The 24,115-nt window shown below is 35.5% G+C and overlaps 1 protein-coding gene across 5 annotated transcripts in view; it reads left to right on the top strand.

Moving 5' to 3' along the window:
* Positions 1-413: 413 nt before the first annotated feature.
* The window catches only part of GABRA6 (gamma-aminobutyric acid type A receptor subunit alpha6), a 68,314-nt gene continuing 44,612 nt past the window's right edge, over positions 414-24,115 (top strand). The window contains exons 1-8 of one of the 5 annotated variants that reach the window (XM_043989226.1): positions 414-538; positions 4,609-4,724; positions 17,426-17,544; positions 17,945-18,012; positions 20,184-20,404; positions 20,491-20,573; positions 20,940-21,083; positions 21,580-21,732. In XM_043989226.1, coding sequence (XP_043845161.1) covers positions 17,439-17,544; positions 17,945-18,012; positions 20,184-20,404; positions 20,491-20,573; positions 20,940-21,083; positions 21,580-21,732 — 775 coding nt within the window. In that variant the 5' untranslated portion in view covers positions 414-538; positions 4,609-4,724; positions 17,426-17,438. Of the gene's footprint in view, positions 539-4,608; positions 4,725-16,911; positions 17,272-17,425; positions 17,545-17,944; positions 18,013-20,183; positions 20,405-20,490; positions 20,574-20,939; positions 21,084-21,579; positions 21,733-24,115 lie in introns of those variants that run through there. The other 4 variants (XM_043989225.1, XM_043989228.1, XM_043989227.1 and 1 more) reach the window with 4 other exon arrangements.

The following is a 24,115-nucleotide window of genomic DNA, read 5'->3' on the forward strand; positions in this document are numbered from 1 at the left end:
TATCTAATTGATAAAATAATCCATTGGTATTTTAATTATTATAATAACAAATCTTTAAATAAACTTAGGCAGCATCACCATTTTTATTATATTAGTAGACCCCAGTCATAATCAAAAGTAATCCCATTATTTAAGATTTAATTTGATAAAGAGTTCTTACAATTTTATTATTCCATTGTGGCTTGGTAGACAGTTTATGAATTTTGTAGATTTCACTTTCTAGAATTTCTGACATGTAAGATTCTTTCCAGTTCTAAAGCTATGATCCTGTGATTAATATGGCTATGTTGTTATATAGAAATGAAGTTGATTTACATTGTACAGCTTTGAAGGATGTTACTTTGGAGGATAGCTTCTAAATTGCTTTCATTTTTGGAACATCATATTGTCATTTCTTTTCTGATTTATTTTAGATGCAGAGAAATGATAGGTTTTTGGGATAAATTTTCCCTCATAGCTGAAGACCATTCCCCTGGATATATGTAATTGTGTTATTTTATATTGAAATTCAGCAATCAAAATATCATGAATTTGCAGAGTAAGTAAATTAGTACTTTACATTTGTTTCTAAAACTTGCGATTATTCTCTTGTATTACTTCCTATAGCATGATCTTGGGGTTTTTTTTATCATTATGTTATATATGTTTTTGTGTTTGTATATTTGTGTCCATTTTCTTTTCCCACAGGGGAAATGTTATTCTTAATTTATATTTGGGCATCCTCTCTTTTCAAGGTGATTAACTTTGGGTTGTGTAAAATTCATATATTCACTTACAATAATTGTCCTTTGCTCTTCTTCCAAAATTTTATTTACTTCTATATTTATGAGTTCAACTCTATCACTGTCTTTTTAGAGTATGTATTATTTTGGAGCAATTCTGCTGTGTTGTCTAATTTACACACTCTATTATTTGTCATTGATTTTTAGGGTGTATTTAGAATGATTTCCAGCCTAATTTCTTTCCAATTAACTTCATTTGAAAATTTTATGTATCTTTTGAAACATGATAGAAGGTTTTTTTTTGTTCCACAGTTTTAAAAACTCCTAATGTTGTAGTTTCTTTTTATTTTTTTATTTAGTATTTTATTTTTCTCCAATTACATATCAAAATAATTTTAACATCCATTTTTAAAACTTTGAGTTCCAAATTCTCTCTCTTTGTTCCCTTCCCCCCTTTGAGAAGATAAGCTACTTGATATAGGTTATAGATGTATGTACTCATGCAAAATATTTCCATATTAGTAATATTGTGAATGAAAATAGAAAAAAAAAACTTCAAGAAAAATAAAGTAAAAAATATATATGCTTCAGTCTGTGTTCAACCACCATTGGTTCTTTCTCTGGGGATAGACAACATTTTTAATCACAAGTCCTTTAAGAGTTGTCTTGGATCATTGTATTGATGAGAACAGCTAAGTCCTTCACAGCTGATTATCTTACAATACTCCTGTTATTTTGTACACAGTACATTTCACTTTGCATCAGCTCATGTGAGTCTTTCCAGGTTTTTCTGAGAGCATCCTGCTCGTCATTTCTTATAGCATAAAATTATTCTATCATAATCACATATCACAATTTGTTCAGCCATTTCCCAATTTCCAATTCTTTGCTCCAAGAGAAGAACTGCTAAAAAAAACAGTTTTGTATGTATAGGTTCTTTTCCTTCTAAAAAAATCTCTTTTTGTAATAGACTTAGTAGTGATATTGTTAGGTCAAAGAGTATAAATGGTTTTATAGCCCTTTGGGCATAGTTCCAAATTGTTCTACATAATGGTTGAATCAGTTTACAACTCAACCAATAGTGCATTAATGTCTTATTTTTCCCACATCCCTTTCAATATTTGTCATTTTTCACTTCTGTCCTATTAGCCAATCTAATAGGTATGAGGTAGCACCCTAGAAATGTGATGATTTGTATCTCTCCAATCAATAATGAGTTATAGTATTTTTTAAAAATTAAAAAAAATTTTTTTAGTGAGGCACTTGGGGTCAAGTGACTTGCCCAGGGTCACACAGTCAGCAAGTGTTAAGTGTCTGAGGCCAGATCTGAACCCAGGCACTCCCGACTCCAGGGCTGGTGCTCTACCCACTGCACCACCCAGCTGCCCCGAGTTATAGTATTTTTATGGCTATAGATAACTTTGATTATTTCATCTGAAAACTGTTCATATCCTTTGATAAGTTATCAGTTGGACAAAAATGAAATACTAAATAAAAGAATAAAAAGAAAGAAACTACATCATTAGGATTCTTTACAAACTGTGGGACAACAACAACAAAAAACCCTCTACCATGGTTCAAAAGATACATCAAATTTTCAAATGATGTTAATGGGATTTGAACTGAGGTCCTGCTGAATCCAGGGCTGGTGCATTATCCACTGCACTACCTAGCTGCCCCACAGTTACTGTTGCTAACTGTATTTCCCTCCATCCTATTCCCTTCCTACACTCTCCCCAGTTTTTTCTATTCTCTTCCTCCTTTCACCCTGTCCCTCTTCAAAAGTGTTTGGCTTCTGACTACCCCCTACCTGAATTTGCCCTCCTTTCTATCATCCCCCTCTTATTCTCTATATTTCCTACTTTACTGAAGGGTAAGTTAGATTTCTCTATTTCTATGTGTATGTTATTTATTGCCTCTTTGAGCCAATTTTGTTGAGAGTAAGTTTCACTCCCTCCCTCTCACCTCCCCATTGTTCCTCTCCATTGTATAAACTGTTTTTGCTTCTTTTACATGAGATAAATTACCCCATTTTACCTCTCCCCTTCCCTTTCTCCCATAATCTATGATGGGCAAGTGTTCCTCCACACCCTGGGACTACCATCTAGGACTGCAACCTAGATCTGAGTATGGGCAAAGCAGCAGAGTCTTGTCCCTGTGCCATCAAAGAGACCCCTGTGATCTCCTTCTTATCAGTTGTTTAACCCTATTACCATCTATGGGCTGAGAGTTTCAGAATGTCACTGCCCCTGTTGATTCAGTGGTTCCCAAGACCTACTTTTGGTTTGCTGGGATCTGGTTTGTGCTGGCTCAGTCTATGCTGGTATGGCCTATCCTGGATTATGCTCCACTTTCACCTGGGTACAACAGACATTTCCTGCCAGTGATGTTGTCTTTGGCTGGGAAATTATTTCACCTTTCCCTTTTCTGGGTTCTGCTTCTCCAGGAATTGGCTCATGACATAATTTAAAGGTATTTGGAAGAGTTCTGGAGAGAGCCACTTTTTCTCCACCATCTTGGCTATGCCTCTCTTTTTAAATGGGAGTTTGGGGTTGTTTTCCTTTAAAATGTAATATTTATTCATTATGCAGTGGCCTTTTGCATATTTTATCCATGTTTCTTTCTGTCTTTATAAGGCTTACTTGTAGTTATATTCTTGAGACATGTATGTAGATTCTTGACCTTTTAGTCTCCCAGCTTCTTCTTTTCTAGTTTGAGTTAGGCTTCTCACCTCACAGTTTAGTCCCTTTTCATTCTGCTTCATATCTATCTCTATCTCTATCTCTATCTCTATCTCTATCTCTATCTCTATCTCTATCTCTATCTCTATCTCTATCTCTATCTCTATCTCTATCTCTATCTCTATCTCTAGCTCTAGCTCTAGCTCTAGCTCTAGCTCTAGCTCTAGCTCTATCCCTAGCTCTAGCTCTAGCTCTAGCTCTAGCTCTAGCTCTATGTTTCCTTCCTTAAGAATACCCTAGGCCAGCAAGCTTCAACCTCCTCTGGTTATGGAATAAGAAGAATCTACTGGCTTCCTGCCCTTTGTAACCTGGCCCCTTTTGCAAGAGGACTATATAAAGCCAGTTTCTAGTTACCTTCCCTGCTTACCCTTTCCCCAGTTTGGTAGGGGAAAATATAGTTGATAGAAAATGATTGTTTATTTACCCTTGTTATTTCTTTGAAGTAATAGCCATTTATTTATTTATTTATTTATTTATTTATTTATTTATTTATTTATTTATTTATTTATTTATTTATTTATTTATTTATTTATTTATTTATTTATTTATGGCAATGAGGGTTAAGTGACTTGCCTAGGGCCACACAGCTAGTACGTGTTAAGTGTCTGAGGCCGGATTTGAACTCAGGTACTCCTGAATCCCGGGCCGGTGCTTCATCCACTGCACCACCTAGCTGCCCCAGTAATAGCCATTTATAAAAGCTATTCAGATTTAAGTGGTTAAATGGAATTGGAGTCCTGTACTTAATAAATAAAAGGAACAGAGGGCTCGAGTCAATAGGAGAGAAGAAAAACACCTACAAACACTTCAAGGTACCCAGGAAAATAATTGGGGGAAGCAATTTAGCAGGTTGGCTCTGGTAGAGAGTACCAGATCACATGTTATGGTACCTCCAAATATCTTTATCTCAATCTGCCTGACATTATTAATGAAATGTTGTTGTTTGGTCTTATCCAACTCTCTGAGAACTCATTTGAGATTTTCTTGGCAAAGATCCTGGAATAGTTTGTCACTTCCTTCTCCAGCTCATTTTCTAGATGAGGAAACTGGCACAAACAGGGTTAAGTGATTCACCCAGGGTCCCATAGCTAATGAGGGTCTGAGGCCAGATTTCATCTCAGGAAAATGAATCTTCTTTATTCCAGGGCCTGACATTCTATCCATCTATCACCTAAGTGCTTTTGATGATGAAGTAGCTTGTGGGAAATCTCTGGAATGATAAGCTGTGGGGTTTGTCAAAGAGATTCTCAGTTCCTTGAAGGTAAGGATTTTGTTGGTTCTTTGTTTATCTCAAGAACATAGCACAATACTGCATACTTGATACACAATAAGCAAATAATGCATGATCTGAAAAGACTTAAGATCCTAGGTTAAAAGCAGGTAAGTTTCATAGATTTTTTGTTAAACCCTTAACTTGACATAACAATAAATTGAGACCAAGAAAAAGTAAGTGACCGGCTCAAAGTCATAACCAATTAAAAGGCAAGAAATTGGGCCTCCTTACACATTAGTACTCTTTATAATGAACCATTATTTCTTGTTGAAATTGAAATAAACTAAAACAAACTCACTGGCAGGGGACATAGATAAAGCAATCCTGCCAGTACACAGAATTAGCACAGAGGCAAAAAAAAGTATTAGTTTACTCAGTCAAAATTCAAATAGATAATGTTTATCTCAAACCAGCACATCAATGATTTTAACTAACTCAAACATCTAAGCAAATGACTTCCTATCTTCTGAGGTGCCCAATTATGGGAATTGCTTTCAGAGCTCTTCTGCTCATATCATGAAAGTTAGTCAGTCAACAAACATATATCAAGCACTTACTATGTGTTACTTATATTGTCATCTCATCTGCTGAACATGCTCGGATTTATCTCCAACCTTAATTGGATGCCTCTTGAGCTTACTTCTATATCAGTCATGGTTAAAAGGGACTTGATTGCAGACACAGCAGTGCTATATACAGGGTGAGGCAAATGGAAAATAGTAAGGTTTACACCAGCAGCTAATCTTTTGGTTCCTTTCTTAGTTGTTTACCCTAATGGTTTTAGGAATGATGGAAATGAAGTGGCTGGTGTAGTCAAAGAGAATGGAGCCAGAGTGCTTTAGGTTATGGTGGAGAAGATGTTTAAGAAGGAATGAATGATGATCCTACACACCAAATCTCTGAGAGAGAAAATACACAATCATGTTTTGAGTCTTAGTAATTAAAAGAGAAAGAGGGTTCACCTGAGTCAGTAAGGGACATTTTTGTTGGGTAAAGGTGAAGAAGGGAGGCATTTGCATATATATCAGGAAAGAATTATGATTTTGATGAAGGATTTCTGATGTTGATAATTGTTGGAGATGATGAACATGAGGATTTTGCCTATGATTTCACTGGGACAAATAGAGTTTAATTAAGTTGCCAAACAACATACAACTTGGAAGTGTCAGATGTGGTATGGAACTTTTCTTTCTGACTCAAAGTCTAGCAATCTTTTCACTTTGATACTTCTAAGAAAGGAAAACAAAAAACAAAATTCATAATTTTTGTCATATATAGTATACTTTAGCAGCAAATATGGTAGTTTTAGTACCAGTAGTTGAGGAGGCATGAAAATGGAAAAGTTCATCTGTTCTTTTAGAGAACTATCTGACTCTTTATTGAAAGAAACTGCTCAAAAGCTCAAAGATATTTTCTTCTGTGAGGATCATTAGATTCATCTACACATTAAATCTCTGTGTTCTCCCTGAAGATCTTCTTTCCCCCTTTTTTTTGCTTTAACATTTCCTTTATATATTATAAATAGATAATATTTAATTTGAAAAATAAATAGGCCAAATTTAAACAAAAACAATTTCTGGAGATCAACTGATATATGGAAAAAAATTGAGGACTCCAGAGGACTGGAGAGCACAGAACACCTAGATTAATGATGCATGGTTATGTCTATGTATATATGTATATATATTTATGTATATGCACATATGTATATATACATATAATATATAATTTCCTATGTATTAGTCTTCAGATGTTAAGGCAACATTAATATCCATATTGTAACGATTGGAATAACGCCACCTGCTGGATACTAACTGTAGAAGAGTTCTGCCCATGAAGCGAAGGTCTTTGAGGGCAAGACCAGGAGTCTTTTCTTTGGCGTGACTTCCTGACGCGGACTAGTGGGAGGAGGAAGGAAGAGACTGGCGCTCAGTCTCGGGCTTTTCCTCTGGACTCTGGTGGAGAAGGGAGCTAGAAATGTGCTCTCCCTTTAATAGATAGAAATCTAGGCCTTTTTCTCTCTCTTTACCAAATTCTTATTCTCCTTAATAAATGCTTAAAAGTCTAACTCTTGCTAAAGCTTATAATTTATTGGCGACCACTCATTAGATATTTTAGACAGTTTAGCTAGAATTTTAACCCTTGACAATATATTAACCATTTCACTACTTTTCTGTTAACACAGGGTCCCTATTACCCTAACTTGTCAATTGTCAAAGATTTGACATTATTTAATTATTATTAAAGAACTAAAAGTGGGAAGAATGTAACAAAGGAATAAATTTAATCAAGGCATATCAATTGAATGGCTAACATAGGCAGAACATTATGCTGTTGGGGAGGCAATGGGTACACTGCAGAAGAGGAAAAAAAGAAATAAACCAGTAAATCAGACAGCCCCTGTTTTCATAGAACTTTTATTTTAATATGAAAGAGTTAAACTTTTACAGAAATAATTAGAATTCAATTAAACCATGAAATATTTCCCATCCTGCTACTTTCCTGGAGATGAAAATGGTTGAGAAACTCAGAAACATTCTCAGATAATTTCTCACCTTGGCTTCATGACTTCATCATATCTCTGAGTTGGGTAACTTCCTCCGCATCCTCTTAAGTTTCTTTTTATATGTTATCTCCTTCATTAAATTGTGAGCTTCTTGAGAGAAAGTTCTGTCTTATGCCTTTCTTTGTATCCCCAATGCTAAGGACTGTCTGCCATATATTAGATATTAATAAATTATTATTGGCCCTTTTAAAAAGGTCATGGGGGCAGCTAGGTGGTGCAGTGGATAAAACACTGGCCCTGGATTCAGGAGGACCTGAGTTCAAGGCCAGCCTCAGACATGATATATACTAGCTGTGTGACCCTAGGCAAGTCACTTAATCCTCATTGCCCCGCACCCCAAAAAGATTTATGAAAAGTGTAAGGGTCAGTCTAGATAATTTTCCCACCTCATATAAAGTAAGTGATAAGATGCTATCTTATCTTTACTAAGTAAGAACATATCTTAATCAATCAGAGACATTAGATCAAGCAGGAAGTCCTTAAAAGCCATTAGAGGAATTATAAGAACATTGAAAGTAAGTCTGTTCTGAATGTTTGAGAAATTCGGTTATACCTTCAGGGGTTTATATAAAATGAGGAATTAGTTCATAGCCCAATAAGTTAGAATGAGTGGAGAGTGAAGAAAAAGTAGATATGGCCAAGCTTATAAAAAGGAATCAAATGAAAGGGAGGAAAACACCAATCCTTTTCCAGCATCCATTGGCTAAAGGAGTAACTTATAAACTCTGGAGGGTTGGAAGATTGGATTTCTCACTGGCATCCTTGAAATGTCCCTTGGATAGGAGCAGCTGGCAGCACTGTCTATATTAGAAACCAAGTGTATAGCCATGTATGTTTTATTGTGCTTCACTTTATTGTGCTTTGCAAATATTGTCTATATTTTGTTTTTGTTTTTACAAATTGAAGTTATGGAAACCCTGCATTGAGCAGGTTTATTGGCACAATTCTTCCAACAGCATGTGCTCACATCATGTCACTGTGTTGAATTTTGGTAATTCTCACAATATTCTAAACTTTTTCATTATTATTATATCTATCTTGGTGATCTGTGATCAGTGATCTTTGATGTTACTATTGTCATTATTTTGGGGAGGCATAAACCATACTCACATATGAAGGTGAGCTTAATCAATAAATGTGTGTATTCTGACTGCTCTCCAGACTGGCCATTCCCCCATCTCTCTCCCTCTCCTTAGCTTCCCTATTCCATAATACACAACAATATTGAAAAATATTACACAAACTTAGATAATAAAGCAGTGGCATGGTTTGAGAAAATTGACTTTAATTTTGAAAGAAGTTCTAATGTGGGCAAAATGCCATCAAACAGCATCAGGTGCTACAGAAAAATCTTTCATGAAAGGGAAAGTCAATCATTGCAGCAATCTTCATTATTGTCTTATTTTAAGAAATTGCCACAGTCACCCTGATCAGTCAGCAGCCATCAACATTGAGGCAAGACCCTCTACCAGGAAAAAGATTATGACTCTCTGAAGGCTCAGATAATGGTTAGAATTTTTTAAACAATACTTTTAATTAATCAATTTCTCAGTTTAATTAATTGACTGATTAAAAGGTTTACTTAAGGTATGCACATTGTTTTTTATACATAATACTATTGTACACTTAATAGACCATAGTATAGTGTAAATATAACATTTATATGGACCAGGAAATCAAAAAAGAATTCATATGACTTGCTGTACTGCAATATTTGTTTTATTGTACTGGTCTGTAACCAAACCTGCAATATCTTTGAGGTATGCCTATAGACTGGATATAATAAGAAAAGGCAGATTTAGGGCTACACAAAGTGTCCAGCAGAAAAGCTATGCCTAAAGGGAACTAATGGAACACCTCATGAAGGAGAGAAAAGGATTTACAGTTACTCTTTGTCCTTTGCCACACGTGATCCGTCGTGTGAATCCACTTTTTCTGAACATCATTGTGGGAGACTGTTTCCTCAGTTTGGAGAGATGTTTTGTACCAACTCTACCACCATAATAAATACCAATGTCTGAAAGCTAAGTTTTACTGATTAATTCATACCAGTGATAATCATTGAGGGAGGCACATCAGTTTGGGCTCTTGAGCTATAGCAACACCTATAGATTAGTAGTAAACCTCTAGGCATCTTAAATCCCTCAAAAAGGGTTCCTTCACTTTCTCTCCTCTCACTTGGCTTCCATTATCATTATCATTCCATTGAAACTACTTTCTCCAAAGTTTCTAATGTCTTCCTTGCCAATTTCAGTGCTCTTTTCCCAATCTTCATTCTCCTTTACCTCTTTACAACCTTTGACACTGTTGAAAATTCTCTCCTCCTTGATATTATCTACTCTGTAGGTTTTGTTGTTGTTGTTGTTTGTTTTTTTTTTTCAGGGCAATGAGGGTTAAGTGACTTGCCCAGGGTCACACAGCTAGTTAAGTGTCAAGTGTCTGAGGCTGGATTTGAACTCAGTTCCTCCTGAATCCAAGGCCAGTGCTTTATCCACTGTGCCACCTAGCTACCCCCACTCTGTAGGTTTTTAAACCTCTCTCTCTTCTCTCTCTCTATCTCTTTCTCTGTCTCTCTGTCTCTCTGTCTCTCTGTCTCTCTCTCTGTTTTCCTCCTACTTATCTAACTACTACTCCTCTGTCTCTATCTCCTTTGCTTGATCTTCTTCCATATCATGCCCTTTAAATGTAGGTTTCTCTGAGATTTATGTCCTAGGCCCTCTTCTCTTCTGTTTCTATAATACTTCACTTGATGATCTCATCAGCTCCCATGGATTGAAGTACCATCTCTATGCTGATGACTCTTGAATCTATTTTTCCTGATTTAATCTCTTTGCTGATCTCCAATCTTTCATTTTCAACTGCCTTTCAAACATCTCAAAGTGGATATCCAGTAGATATATTTAATTCTAAACCTTCCCCCTCTCCTACTTTCCCTATTACTCTAGAGGGAAACACCATCCTCCTAGTCTCTTAGGGTCACAACCTAGAAATCATCCTGGATTCCTCACTATCTCTCACCACCTCTATATCCAAGCTGTTGCCAAGTTCTGTAGATTTCACCCATATGACAGCTCTCAAATATGCCCTCCTTTCACCTCTGACACTGTCATACTCTAGTACAAGCTTTCATCAACTCATGCCTTCATTATTACAAAAATCTGCATGTATGTCTGCCTGCCTCAATTCATTCTTCATTCAGCCATTACAGTGATTTTCCTAAATTACAGGTCTGATCATGTTACGTTCCTACTCAATAAACTCCAATGGCATCCTATTGCCTCTAGGAGCAAATACAAAAGGCTATGGCATCCAAAGACCATTATAAGCCATCTGCCTCCCATCTTTCCTGTCTTTTTACACCTTACTCTCCAAAGTTGATTCTGATCTAGTGACACTGTCCTCCTGGCCATTCCATGAAGACACTGCAACTTTTGATTCCCAGAACTTTCTCTGACTTTTTTCAATGCCTGTGATGCTCTCCCTCTTCAACTTTACTTGGTTTCAAGTGTCAATTAAATTTCACTTTCTACAGGAAACCTTTCTTAGACCTTAATTACACCACTTTCCCTCTTTTAATCACTTGCTATTTATCCTGTATTTAGCTTGCTTTGTATACATTTGTTTGCATGTTGCCTCCTCCCATTAGATTGCAAGCAGTTTGAAGGTAGGGACTACCTTTTCCCTCTTTTTGTATCCCCCATTGCTTAATACAGTGACTGGCCCATAGAAGGTGCTTAATAAATATTACAGATCCAGTGATCTTTCTGGCCAGTGCCAGTAGAGGTGAGCAGAGTAACTTCAGAGTTTATGTATACTACAGAGGTATGGCATTTCAAAACCAGAGAATATCAGCAAGTTAGTGCATGCATATTTCTTATAGATTCAGCATTGTGTAAGGCACTGTGGACAGCCAAAGGAATTGTAAGATGATTCCGTGTTTACAAAGATCCTACAATCTAATTGGGAAGATAAAATCAATTGATGTGGTACAGGATCAGAACAATACAGAGTTCTTTCAATCAATGGACAGGGTATAGTTTGCAGACCTCAAATAGTATAGTAGTTAGGAGAGACCACTAAGAATCAGGAGTAGCAGAAGTCTTCATGGAAAAGGTAGGATTCTTCAAGGGTAAGTAGACTTTGTATAGACAGAGGAAAAGGAATATTAATGAAAGAGGAATATGAATAAAGTTACCTGAAAGCAAGACTGAGCATGGCATTTTTGAGAGGTGGTGAGAAGACTGGTATTACTCAGTTGACAGATGAATGTATGTGGAGGCATGATAATTGTTTACTAGGTAAGGTAGATCAGGTCAAGAAAGCCCTTGAAGGCAATACATGACATATATAAACTATATCAAATTGCTTTCCATCTTGGGGAGGAGGGAGAGAAGGGAGGGAAGGGAGGGTAGAAGAAAAATTTGGAACTAAAAATTCTATGAAAAAAATGTTGAAAACTATCCTTACATGTAACTGGAAAATAATAAAATACTTTTATTTAAGAAAAAAATAAACAAAATAAACAAAAAGAAAGAAAGAAAGAAGAAAGAAATTCATGTATGTTTAAACCCAGAGGGAAATTGTAGCCATTGAAGTTTTTGGAGCAGTGGAATAAAATGATAAAATAAATGTTAATGACAGATGATACTGGTATCATTATACAGGATGCATAAGAATGAAGAGAAACATTTCAATTATAATCTAGAAATACAGAAAAGTCCATTATGATCTTTTCCCTTGGAGAAATATGTAATAAAATGTTCTATTAGTTCATCATGGTGGTCTCTGGCTTGTCCTAATGAACTTGCAATGGAAATGATTGCTAAGTAGCTCTGCATGGATAAAGTAGATGAATGAGTGGACAAAATTATTGGGTGATGTTTTTTGTCTTTGTTAATTAATTATCTCTTCAGTGTAAGGATACTTTGCTCTTGCAGCTAATATAGCACCATCTAAAACTTCACTTTGGAAGACTGGAACCAACTAATAGTGTTCAATTGCATGGACTCCTAATGATTATAGAACTCTAGTATGAAGAACTCTTAAGGCTTAACCCCTCCACACATTTGACAAATAAAGAAACTGAGGTCCATACAAGTAACATGTCACAGATGGATTTAGAGTTGTAAGGATCTTAGAGGTCATCTAGTCAAATCCTCTTATTTTACAAGTGAGGAAAATGAGGCCCAGAGCAATAAAATGAGTTGCCACAATTCACACAGATAGTAACAAAGAGGGGCAGGATTGAAACCCATCTGGTTCCAAATCCAAAACTCTTTCCACTCCACTACTTTTCCTTGACTTCTCTAACATCTTGAAATGATCTTCAAATAACCATGTTCTGGACTTTCTGGAAAGTTTGGTTTTGATTCCTGTGACTCATATAGAGCTCTCTTTATCATTTAACAGGATGATAATTAGGATGCTTTCTTCAATAGAGATGTTGATGATGTTGTGCATCTTTTCTTTGCAGGATTCTCATATTCCATGTATATAATTGACAAATTCAACATAATTGTGGCAGCATAATTATTAATTAATCTACTGAAACTGCAGTCTAGGTACACTGTTGAATATGAGCATTAAGCCACTTAGGATCATTTAAGCCATTTAATAGGCCACTAAAAAGCCATGCAGTCTATTCTTCATTTTTCTTATTCAGATCTAAGGTCTGCACTTTGTCCATCTGGAACCCTTGTCCTTTATATGCACACATATCACACTTACGTGCATGTACCTGTGTATAGTGTGGGAAAATAATTATTAATAATGGATTTCTTGGGGGAACCCAGAGATCTGTTCCTCAGTCCTTTCTCTTCCACACTCCCAAAAGTCCTGTTCTCCTTGATTGGGGACAAACTCAAGGGAAAAAAAGAAATGGTGATGGATTCTTTTGTCTAGCTCAGTGAACTGATTGGATCAAACCACACCCAGATAAGGGATTTTGCCTTAAGGAACTTGAGTGAGGGTTTTCTCCCTGATGATGATGAACTCTGTAGAGTTCATTTTAATTTATACCACCCTCAAGTCATGTCAACCAATAGAATTGAATGATGCTAACCAATTAACTTTGATCAAAATATAATGATCTGCCTCTGTCAAAAGAGGATAAAAATTGGAAGAGGCCAGGAGCTCACTCTCTCTGCTGGTGCTTATCTCCTTCTCTGGATAAGCTCTCTGCTTTTGGCTTTCCCTCTTAGGACATTATAGGTTTTGCAGGGCTTCTGGGGCTTTTCTCCTCCTTGTGCTAATTGCCATTTAGAAAGTCCTTTACTGGTATATAATGTTAATAAAATAATAATATGCTTAACCAAAACTGGTATGATAACTATTGATTTAGAAAATATAGTAGAAGCTTAATTAAAAAAACACAATAGATACATATATCTATAGATACATCTTCAGAGACATTTAGAGATATAGAGATACATAAATATATAGATATCAATTTGTATTATCTGTATTTACCTATATGTTCATTTATATGTATGTGTTTACATATATATCCATATGTATACATGTGTGTATATGTATACATATGCACACACATATACATACATATATGTGTGTATAAATGAAAGTACTATTTATATAATTATATACTGTGATCTGGTCAATAAATATTCTTTATCTACTTTGCATCTCTGGTTGTATTGATCTTTTTCAAAGAATAATACTTTTCCTTAAAGCCCCCATTTTTCTGAACCTTGATACTCAAGCAACATATCTCTAGAATATATGTGTAAATATGTATATATAATCATATGTATCATTATTATTAGGGAAAAACTTTAAAATTTTTCATTTATGTAAGACATTTTCCATAAAAATTACATATGCCTTTGGTGAGAATGTCTCCTTGTCTTATGCCTCACAATATTGGTACTCAGAAGTATATTATATAGGTATTTGTTTATTGCGATTTGGAATAGAGTTTTATATGCTTTCTACATATGTGGGTAGTAGAGTACCTTACTTGATGAGGGTATTTAGGAATATATTTTATTCTGTGAAGTTGCATACTTTCTGGAAATGGACAAACAGTAGACATATTGGGACCTTTTTTTTTTCTCATTGTCTTTCAAGCCCTTATGACTATGAACATTGTCTACTTCTGGAAAATACTGTTTATTCCCTTCTCATACTTTCATCAAAGAAATTAGATAAAATGCTTTGCAAATCTTAAAGTACTATCTGAATGTAAGTTATAGTTGCTGTTATGCATAGAAAATATAGATGATGGAGCAGGCATATGGATAGGTAGTTTTATTATCTCATCAAGTGCCATTCTCTTCTTTTTCTTCCACAAATAAAGAACTAGTGATCATTTTTCACTTCAGTATTTCTTCAAACTATTTCTAGGAGACTTTAACATTGTTTCATTTCCAGCACAGACTTCTTCAACCTATATTTTGTTCCAATGGCTCTACCTGGCATCATATTCTTAATCAATGTGATGCTTTGCATATATTACATTGGGTATTTTGGTAGAATACAAATATGGCAGTCCCACTGTCATTGCTGATGAGTATAAGTTGTATCTCCATGTAGTAAATTCTTCCCAGCATTTTTGGGAATTTTTTTTTTCTGAATCGTGAGAAAAATTCATTATAGAATTCAGGGGAAAGGTATTTGCAAACTCCAATGAAACTAAAAGGCTATCAATCAACCTAGCAATATTATTGGTTTGAAATAATGCATTGACATCAAGTTGAAAGCAAGATCAAGAAATGTTGACTCTTGGAGTCAAAGATTAAAGTTGACATTTCTGGGAACCGGGAAGGAGCATGTGGAAGAGAAGCAGTAGCTATATAATCAGTCTTACTTAAAACTGTTGCCATATTAATAAATAGGTCTTCAAGGCCCTATATACTTGTAATAGTAAAATGCTTTGCAAACCTTAAATACTATATAAATGTAAGTTATAGTTGCTGTTATTCTCTCAAATAAAATAAATATTATTGTTTATATGTAATATACTTTTTATGAATCTGCTGGGGGGCATTCCAAAATATTATGAGTTTTGAAAGCAAAATAACTCTTAAAATTGGCTATTTTACATATGATTCCCTATAGTGCTGCTAACCTTGTTAGGAGATTTGAATGTTAGGCTACATAGTACCCAACAATGCTCTTAAGCATCTGTCAATATTTGAATATTGTACAGTTCTCTGTAAATGGTATTAAACTCACTGATTAATATTTATTAAAATTTTTATATGTCTATGATAATGGGTAATGAATATGAAGAATTTTGGAAGTATTTTAAGAAAAATAAAGGAAATTAGTCACCTCATTGACAAATATGTTTTAAATCATTATCACAATCCATTGGTTAAGAGTAACAGTAAAATATGTATTTACTATTATATTAGTTTTTCGCAGAAAATTTCAGAAACTTTTAGTATGTAACTTTATAACAGAAAAATGATTCACTATTTGTTATTATAAGAACTCATTGTTTTTAAACATAAATAAAATATCATGAAAATATGGAATAACTTATTACTTCCAGAATTCTCAAGAACTCCTTGAAATTTACAATCTTCATTTACCAATTCAAAAGATTAATATACATTGGGAATGTACATTGAAAATAAAACAGAAATGTATGTCAGTAATTAAATGGTGGCAGATTCATTCCCATTTATGTTTTCTTCATTGTTTTCCATTTAGCTTCAAGTGCTGTCTTAAGATGAGTTCAAGTCAGTTTGGCAAGAAACTCCTTTTCTCCTTTTTTGCTTTCTGTTGTCTTGTGAGGTACTATCATTTATAATCTTCCATCATCCTACTGTATAATATTTTGCAAATGAACTTTTATTCAAAACTGTTGTTCCTCTAGCTTGCTCCACCTCTATGATTGTCAAAAACATAGAATGCTTGCTGTTTGAAATAATTCCTGGGGTATTTTGGCCTTTTTTTTTTATTGTGGTTATTCTTGGTTATCTTAATTTCATAGAGAAGTCTAATAGAAAATGATCGTCCTTCTAAATATTGTGCAGAGACATATTAAGTCTCAGGTTGAAAAGGTGCACATCTAAAATGGAGGTACATGTGAAAATATGTTTTGTATCACTTCCTATGTATAAAGGGTATTGTGTTTCTTGTCTTCTCAATAAGTTAGAGGGGGTGGGAAAGAATTTGGAAGTGAAAAGCGAAAAAAGAGGTGCAAAGGGGTTGAGGTTGTGAGGATTCCTGATTTTAGGAAGCAAACAATAAAAAACTAAAAAACAACACATACACTAACAAAACTCAGGAGTCCTTTTTCTGTGTTTTTACATGCTCATAGGTAGGAAATTATAGCATTTTAAAAATATAAATAGGGGATCTCTAAGAAATAAATATCACAAAAACTTAAAATGAAGCCATAGGAAGAAATTCATTTATTTTAAAAACAATCTTTCAATGTAGTAAGAGTTGAATAGGATTCTCTCTGTGAACCATAAAAATAATAAATGTTGAGCCCATTTTGAACATAATCTCAATCAGCAAGATGCCACTGCTTTTCCAGATTCCCTAACAGGGCCCTGCTAATTCCTTGCCAAAACTAGCAGTGGATTTCTTCCTTTTAATCTCCCCTAATGCCTTATTCTATTATTGTCACTGCTCTCTCACCATGCACTGTCCCTTCAAACCTTCATTTTCCAACTGAGCCAGTCAGAGAAGCCCGAATGGTGGTGAAGTCTAAGACTACAAACAAACTCCTCAAAAAGAGGGGTAAGGAAAAGGAAAAGGGGGTACCTCCTTGTCCTGTACACTCCTCTCAAACTCTTCCTCAGCAGCTTCTTTATCTACTGAATTACTGGTTCTAGAGGATAAGAATAAAGAATATGTGAGGTCTTTGGAGTATTGCTCCAGTAGACTGGTAAAGGAAGGTGGGAGTCAGGGGGCTAAAAAGTGGAAGCCTCCGGATATTACCACTTATAGCAGGATGCCTTCGCTTCTGAAATGGCTATACATCATTGTATGGTAAGTGTTTTCCCCTACCCCAATTCCTTTCTTTCCTTACATTAGGGAAATGAAGAAGGAGAAAATTATGTTCTAGGTTCCGAACCAAATGAAATAAAGAGATAGGGTGGGATTGAGAGAAGTGGACCACATAGCATATTCCCTTTATCTGCAGCCTGGACAATGCCATGGGTGATACTATATATGACGGAAACCTCTATTCAAAGAATATCAGCAGGATATTGGACAACCTGTTAGATGGCTATGACAACAGGCTTCGGCCAGGATTTGGAGGTAAGAGCCTGTGAACTTTGACTATTTGTTTTCAAATAACATCTTCCTTTTTGTCTTTCCATGACCCATACTATTTGCAAGGGAATCTTAAATGAGTTCTGTTCAAGTTTTAATTTTTTTTCGGCCCATCTTACACAACCTGGACAAAGTATTTTGGTAAATTCAGGAATCAGGCTGGTCTTGAATCTTTTAGTCTGGGCTGGCATAAGTAAATTTTCACAACTGAATGGAACTAAGGATTCCTAATAAAGAACAGACTGAGGGAAAGAGGGTCATATTGAGTTCAGGATGTAGCTAGATTTCTTGTGTAGCCCTAAGGGATTTTCCTAAACCATATTCAGATGAGTGGGGTATATGGAAATAAAAAGAAAAACTGAACTCTTATTCACCTTCATTTTAGGTGCTGTCACTGAAGTGAAAACAGATATTTATGTGACAAGCTTTGGTCCTGTGTCTGATGTGGAGATGGTAAGTATACCTTGAGCTTTAAATACTCAAGGGTATCCCATGCTGAAGGATTTGTTATTCAGAGAATAGGAGTGAATCCCAGAAATCATGGGATACACTTAGTATTTCTACTTAATTGTGGCCGTAGGTCCATGATGTAAGATTTATTTATTTTTGTCCAGTTCATAGTACTTAATAGGTGATCAATAGATATTTTCTGAATTGAATTGTTTTAAAAATTTTTCATTATATTGGAGAGGAGTTTTTTAGAGTAGATTATTGAATTTAATTTCCTAGACAATCTCACTAAGGGGCTGAGCCTGAACAATTTATTTATATGTCTCTCCCTTAAGACTGTAGTATTTTCTCCTTGGGTTTGTTATTAGCGTCTTTTGAAGGAAAAAGAAAAGATGGTTAAAATGTAATTTCTGAGTGAAAAGATGAGAATTATCAGTTTGGGTGAAGAATACTAAGGAAGAATACTAAGTGCATAACAATTAGATCAAGGAAGCCTTTAACAGTTGTGGCATAGCTTCCGCTTGAAATTTAGAACAGAAGGTTTTACAAAATGGCTCAAGGAACCACTCAGGAAGTCATGATGCAGTCAATCATTCACTTTACAGATAGAACAATAGGTTTGGGAGGGATATAATAAATAAATGGCACTAAAACTCTAAACTCGTCCTCCAGAACTAAGTACTTTGTGGTATTCTTTGGTTGTCCTCAAGTAATATTTTAACCCATCTATGAAAACAATGTCAAACACCATCCATAATCATTTTCAAATTGCCCCAGTATTGCTGGGTTTTATAGTAGAAGTACCATTGCTATCTGCCTTTACTTCCTATTTTTAAGCATCAACAATTGGAGATAGGGAAAGCTAAGAATCTGAGATTTTTGACATTTCCACTTTGGGACTGACTGCAGGGGTATGTAGAGTTTGGATTATCCAGAGCCTTAATTCTTTTTAATAATATGAAAATTTAGGACATATTTGTTAAACCTTACTAATGTTGGTAATTTCTGTGAATTTCTATAGTGCTATTATTGAAGAGCCGACTGATTATGGGGTAGGGAAAGGGTGATCAGAGCGGGGAGGCCTAGAACTTTCCATAGTGATTTTTACCCCCCAAAGTGTATCAGTACTGTTTAATCTCAACATTAGGACTCAGAGCTTGACTGCATAGATTCAGACCATGTTTGTCACATTTTGTCTAATACAAACAAACAAATGCTGACAGTAAAAGCCAGAGATAAAAAGGGAGCTGGGAAATCAGATGCAAATTTTGTCCTTAAATCCAACTTTACAAAAATATATTTTCTGAAGTCCTGGGGAAAAAAAAAGAAATATTATTTTAGTGAAAATGTTCATATACACTTGCCTATGTATTTCCAAAGTACATAGCATATTATTTTTGAAGATAAATTTTAATAAGAGCTATAAATTAGCTACAAATAATTTTAACTATACATTTAAGAGACACGATTTCTTGACTAGTTACTAGAATATTCACATTAATAATTTATTTTGAGAGTTACCTAACCAAACTTTGATCTGAAAATAGGGAGGCACTTGGAAAACAAAGTTTAGCTTCCCTCAAGGCATCACTGAATGGTGAGTTCACACTCTGTACCCATTTAATAGAGAGTTAAATGTCAAGAGAAGAAATAATGTGAATTGAGACTAGATGAGCCAAAACACTCTGAACCTAGAGTAGAATAAAAATTTTAAGTTATATTCTCCATTAGAATGATGGGAATTAAGATAAATATGGAGACTGGGATGGAGATGGAAATGGACATGGACATATAGGTATGGATGGGGATATGGTTGAACATATGGGTGGGGATGGGGTTAGAAGTGATTTGGAGATGGAGGGGAGGAGAGAGACAGACAGAGGGAGAGAGACAGTGAGAGACACACAGAGGTTGTTTGGTTAAGAGAATTGTTTTGATATAAGTTTATGTGTAACTATTTACATGTGAACAGGGTTAATAATATAACAAATATTCCAAGAAACAAGAAAAATAACGATGCAATAAGACCAATTCATTTTGAAAAGACTATTTCCCCAAAGAGTGGTTATCTTCTAGTTATCCCTTAAAGGAAATTGGATTTGATATTATAGCAGTCAATAAAAGGTATTTAACAAATTAGCAGGCAGCTCAGTGACTATTTTGCCTTATCACAGGAATACACAATGGATGTTTTCTTTCGTCAGACATGGACTGATGAGAGGCTGAAGTTCAGGGGCCCATCTAAGATTCTAAGTTTGAATAATTTGATGGTCAGCAAAATCTGGACACCTGATACTTTTTTTAGGAATGGAAAAAAGTCCATAGCTCATAACATGACAACCCCAAATAAACTCTTTCGTATTATGCAGAATGGAACTATTCTCTACACAATGAGGTGAGCTTTTAATAGCTACATTTCTTCAGTCCCCAGGGCTTTCTGGATAACAATATCACAGCATTCTCTTTTTCAATGTGTTTTAGACTTACCATCAATGCTGACTGTCCTATGAGGCTGGTTAACTTTCCTATGGACGGGCATGCTTGTCCACTGAAGTTCGGGAGCTGTAAGTCTGAAAAACCTCACATATAAAAATAATTTATTCAACATAAGTTATTATTTGAGTGACTAAAACTGTATCCCAGCAAGCTAGAAAGGAGCAGCACTATAAAATACACAAACAGCTTTCAGCTACTTGTGATTCTCAGTATGATTCAGGGAGCATAATTAATTCATCACATCTTGCGTGTGTGCATATAGTGATGCAGGTACTAAGAAACTTTTTTTAGCTACCCAAATAAAATGACAATGGCATCTCACTTTGGTACAATTGAATATCTCTCCTTACATAAAATGAAACAAGAATGGATTATGTTGACAGGAGAAAAATACTAAGATTCATTGCTATGCTTAATCTGTTCTTAAAATTCAGATGCTTATCCTAAAAGTGAGATCATCTATACATGGAAAAAGGGTCCTCTTTATTCTGTAGAAGTTCCGCAAGAATCCTCGAGTCTCTTACAGTATGATCTGATTGGACAGACTGTGTCTAGTGAGATAATAAAGTCTAACACAGGTAAGAACATGGCCAGAACCTATGTGGTGGTAGCCCTCACCTGGTAACCACACCACAGTTTCCCAGTAGTCTACCTTGTTGACATTACCATAACTACTTATTATTCCATAGCTGAGCTTGTGCTCCTGAAAGTTCCAGAAAGATTTGCTAAAAATTGATTTCTACACTAGGTGTATAGATGTATGCAGTCTGGCTTGACCTTGAAGGATGCTGCGTTTGTCAGTACGTGATAAAAATATCTAAAGAATAAATGGATGTGCTTCTTTACTCTATGAAATGATAAGGTTTTCCCCCACCCACCTTTTTGGTGCATTGAACTTTTCTTGTTCTTTTCTCTCTCTCTCTCTCTCTCTCTCTCTCTCTCTCTCTCTCTCTCTCTCTCTCTCTCTCTCTCTCCTAGGACATGCTAATTTAAAATCCTGTTTGATTTACTTTAAGCTTCCTTCTTTTGCATAGTGTCAACAACAATAACCCTGATATACGTGTCTCCTTGCAGGTGAATATGTAATCATGACAGTTTATTTCCACTTGCAAAGGAAGATGGGATATTTCATGATACAGATATACACTCCCTGCATTATGACAGTCATTCTATCTCAGGTGTCTTTCTGGATTAATAAGGAGTCTGTGCCTGCTAGAACTGTTTTTGGTATGCTTTACTGTCTCTACCCTCATACTATTTATCCATTACCTCACATCCTTTCTATAATTTAATGGAATATTCATTGCAATTGCTTTTTTCCCCATCTACCTATGAAAAAACAAATTCCTACCTTATTCAGAGAGAATGCCCTCTCACCATGACCCTCATCCAATTGTATTCTTGACCAACTAAAGGACTGTTTCTGCAAGAATGGTGGCTGATGTGCTTCCTGGTTCCTAGCTTGTGTTACATATTGGATATAAAGAAATTAAATAAGGAAAAAAAGATAGGTCTGTATGTGGCATTTAAAAGACCCTCGGGGGCAGCTAGGTGGCGCAGTGGATAGAGCACCGGCCCTGGAGTCAGGAGTACCTGAGTTCAAATCCGGGCTCAGACACTTAACACTTACTAGCTGTGTGACCCTGGGCAAGTCACTTAACCCCAATTGCCTCACTAAAAAAAAAAAAAAAAAGACCCTCGGGAGTAACATAGAAAAATAGGGGGAATATAGTTCTGAGATAATCCTCCTTCCCCCCTCCCCACTTCTGCAACTTGAGCTGTGTAGGTAGACATTATGTAGTTTTTAATCCATTGATTGCATCTGAAACAGCAAAATGAGGTTACCATAAATAAATGATCTAAAGTTGTAATAAAAATTTTAAAAATACAAACATGTAAAATGTGCATAAACAAAAATGTGATGCAAATTAAATACTAGTTTAACTTTCCCAACACTCTACATCTTTCAAGTTCCTTTCATAAACATCTGACAACTTTTATTACCTCATTTTAATTTTCAGTATAAACCTGCAAGTTCAGTCAGTGAGTCAATAAGTATTTATTAAGTACCTACTATGTGCCAGGCATTGTTCTAAGAGCTGAGGATACAAAGAATGTTAAAAGACAGTCCCTACTCTCAAGGAACTTGGAGTGTAATAGTGGAGATAGCTTGAAAATAGCTAGGTACGGGGGCGGCTAGGTGGTGCAGTGGATAAAGCACCGGCCCTGGATTCAGGAGTTCCTGAGTTCAAATCCAGCCTCAGACACTTGACACTTATTGGCTGTGTGACCCTGGGCAAGTCACTTAACCCCCCTTGCTCCCCCCACCCCCAAAAAAACCCCTCAACATGTCCCAAACAGATCTTTTTATTTAAAAGAAAAAAAAAAAGAAATAGCTAGGTACAAACAAGGTAGACAGGATAAATTGGATATAATCAACAAAGGGAAGGTAGGAATAACAAAAGCAATTATAACAGATATTTGTATTAAATACTTACTTTGTTCCAGGCACTGTCCTAGGCATGGGAAAAACAAAAGCAAAAGATAAATGGCTCCTGCTCTAAAGGATCTCCCTTTAAAACAGAAAATATGGGGCAGCTAGGTGGCGCAGTGGATAGAGCACCAGTCCTGGAGTCTGTGGGACCTGAGTTCAAATTTGGCCTCAGACACTTAACACTTATTAGCTATGTGACCCTGGGCAAGTCACTTAACCCCAATTGCCTCACCAAAACCAAAACCAAAAACAAACAAAAAAACCTCAGAAGATATAATATGAATGTGTATATATATTTATATATAACGTATTTTCACTATAAATACACAGCATGTCATTGGAAAGAAGGCACCGGCAACTGGAACAAACAGTAAAGGCTATATTTAGAGCTACAATACAACAAATTTGGCAAAGTTCTTCACAAAAAATTATCTAATTTGAGTTTCACAATAAGTTTCTGAGGCAGCCACTACAGATTTTCTTATACTGATTTTACATTTGGGGAAACTAAGTTTCAGAAAGCTTAAGCAATTTGTCCACAGCTAGTAAGAATCAGAGATAGGATTTGAAGTTGGGTCTTCATGACTCCAAGTTCAGTACTCTATTCAATCTATTATACTGTCTTTTATGGATGAGGAACCTGATGCTTGGGAGGTGGAGTGACTTGCTTTAGACTAAACAAGTAATAAGTGACAGAGATGGAATTTGAACTTAATTCCAACTATGAATCCAATATTCTTTCAACTATACCATGCTACCTCTAAAAGAAAGTACCAGTTATGAAAGTGTAAAATTATTTAACATAATATTGGGTAAAATAATGCCAATAATGACAATAAAATTACTCAATAAGAATAATAAATAACATTTGCAAAATGTTTTAAAGTTTGCATAATGCTTTTCTTAAAACACTATGAGGGTGAGTTTTGTGAGTATTATTATCCCCTCATTTTGCAGAGGAGGAAACTGAGACTCTGAGAAGGAAAGAGAATTTGCCATGGTTACATAGCTAAATTAAATGTCTGAGGATGAGGTCTAACCCAAACCCTTGCTGTTTCCTGTGTGATTACAAATTTATCAGCGTACAGACATATGTCATTCATTGGTTATCCAGAA

Source organism: Dromiciops gliroides, chromosome 2 (genome assembly GCF_019393635.1).
Source record: "Dromiciops gliroides isolate mDroGli1 chromosome 2, mDroGli1.pri, whole genome shotgun sequence".
Classification (NCBI taxonomy): Eukaryota; Metazoa; Chordata; class Mammalia; order Microbiotheria; family Microbiotheriidae; genus Dromiciops; species Dromiciops gliroides.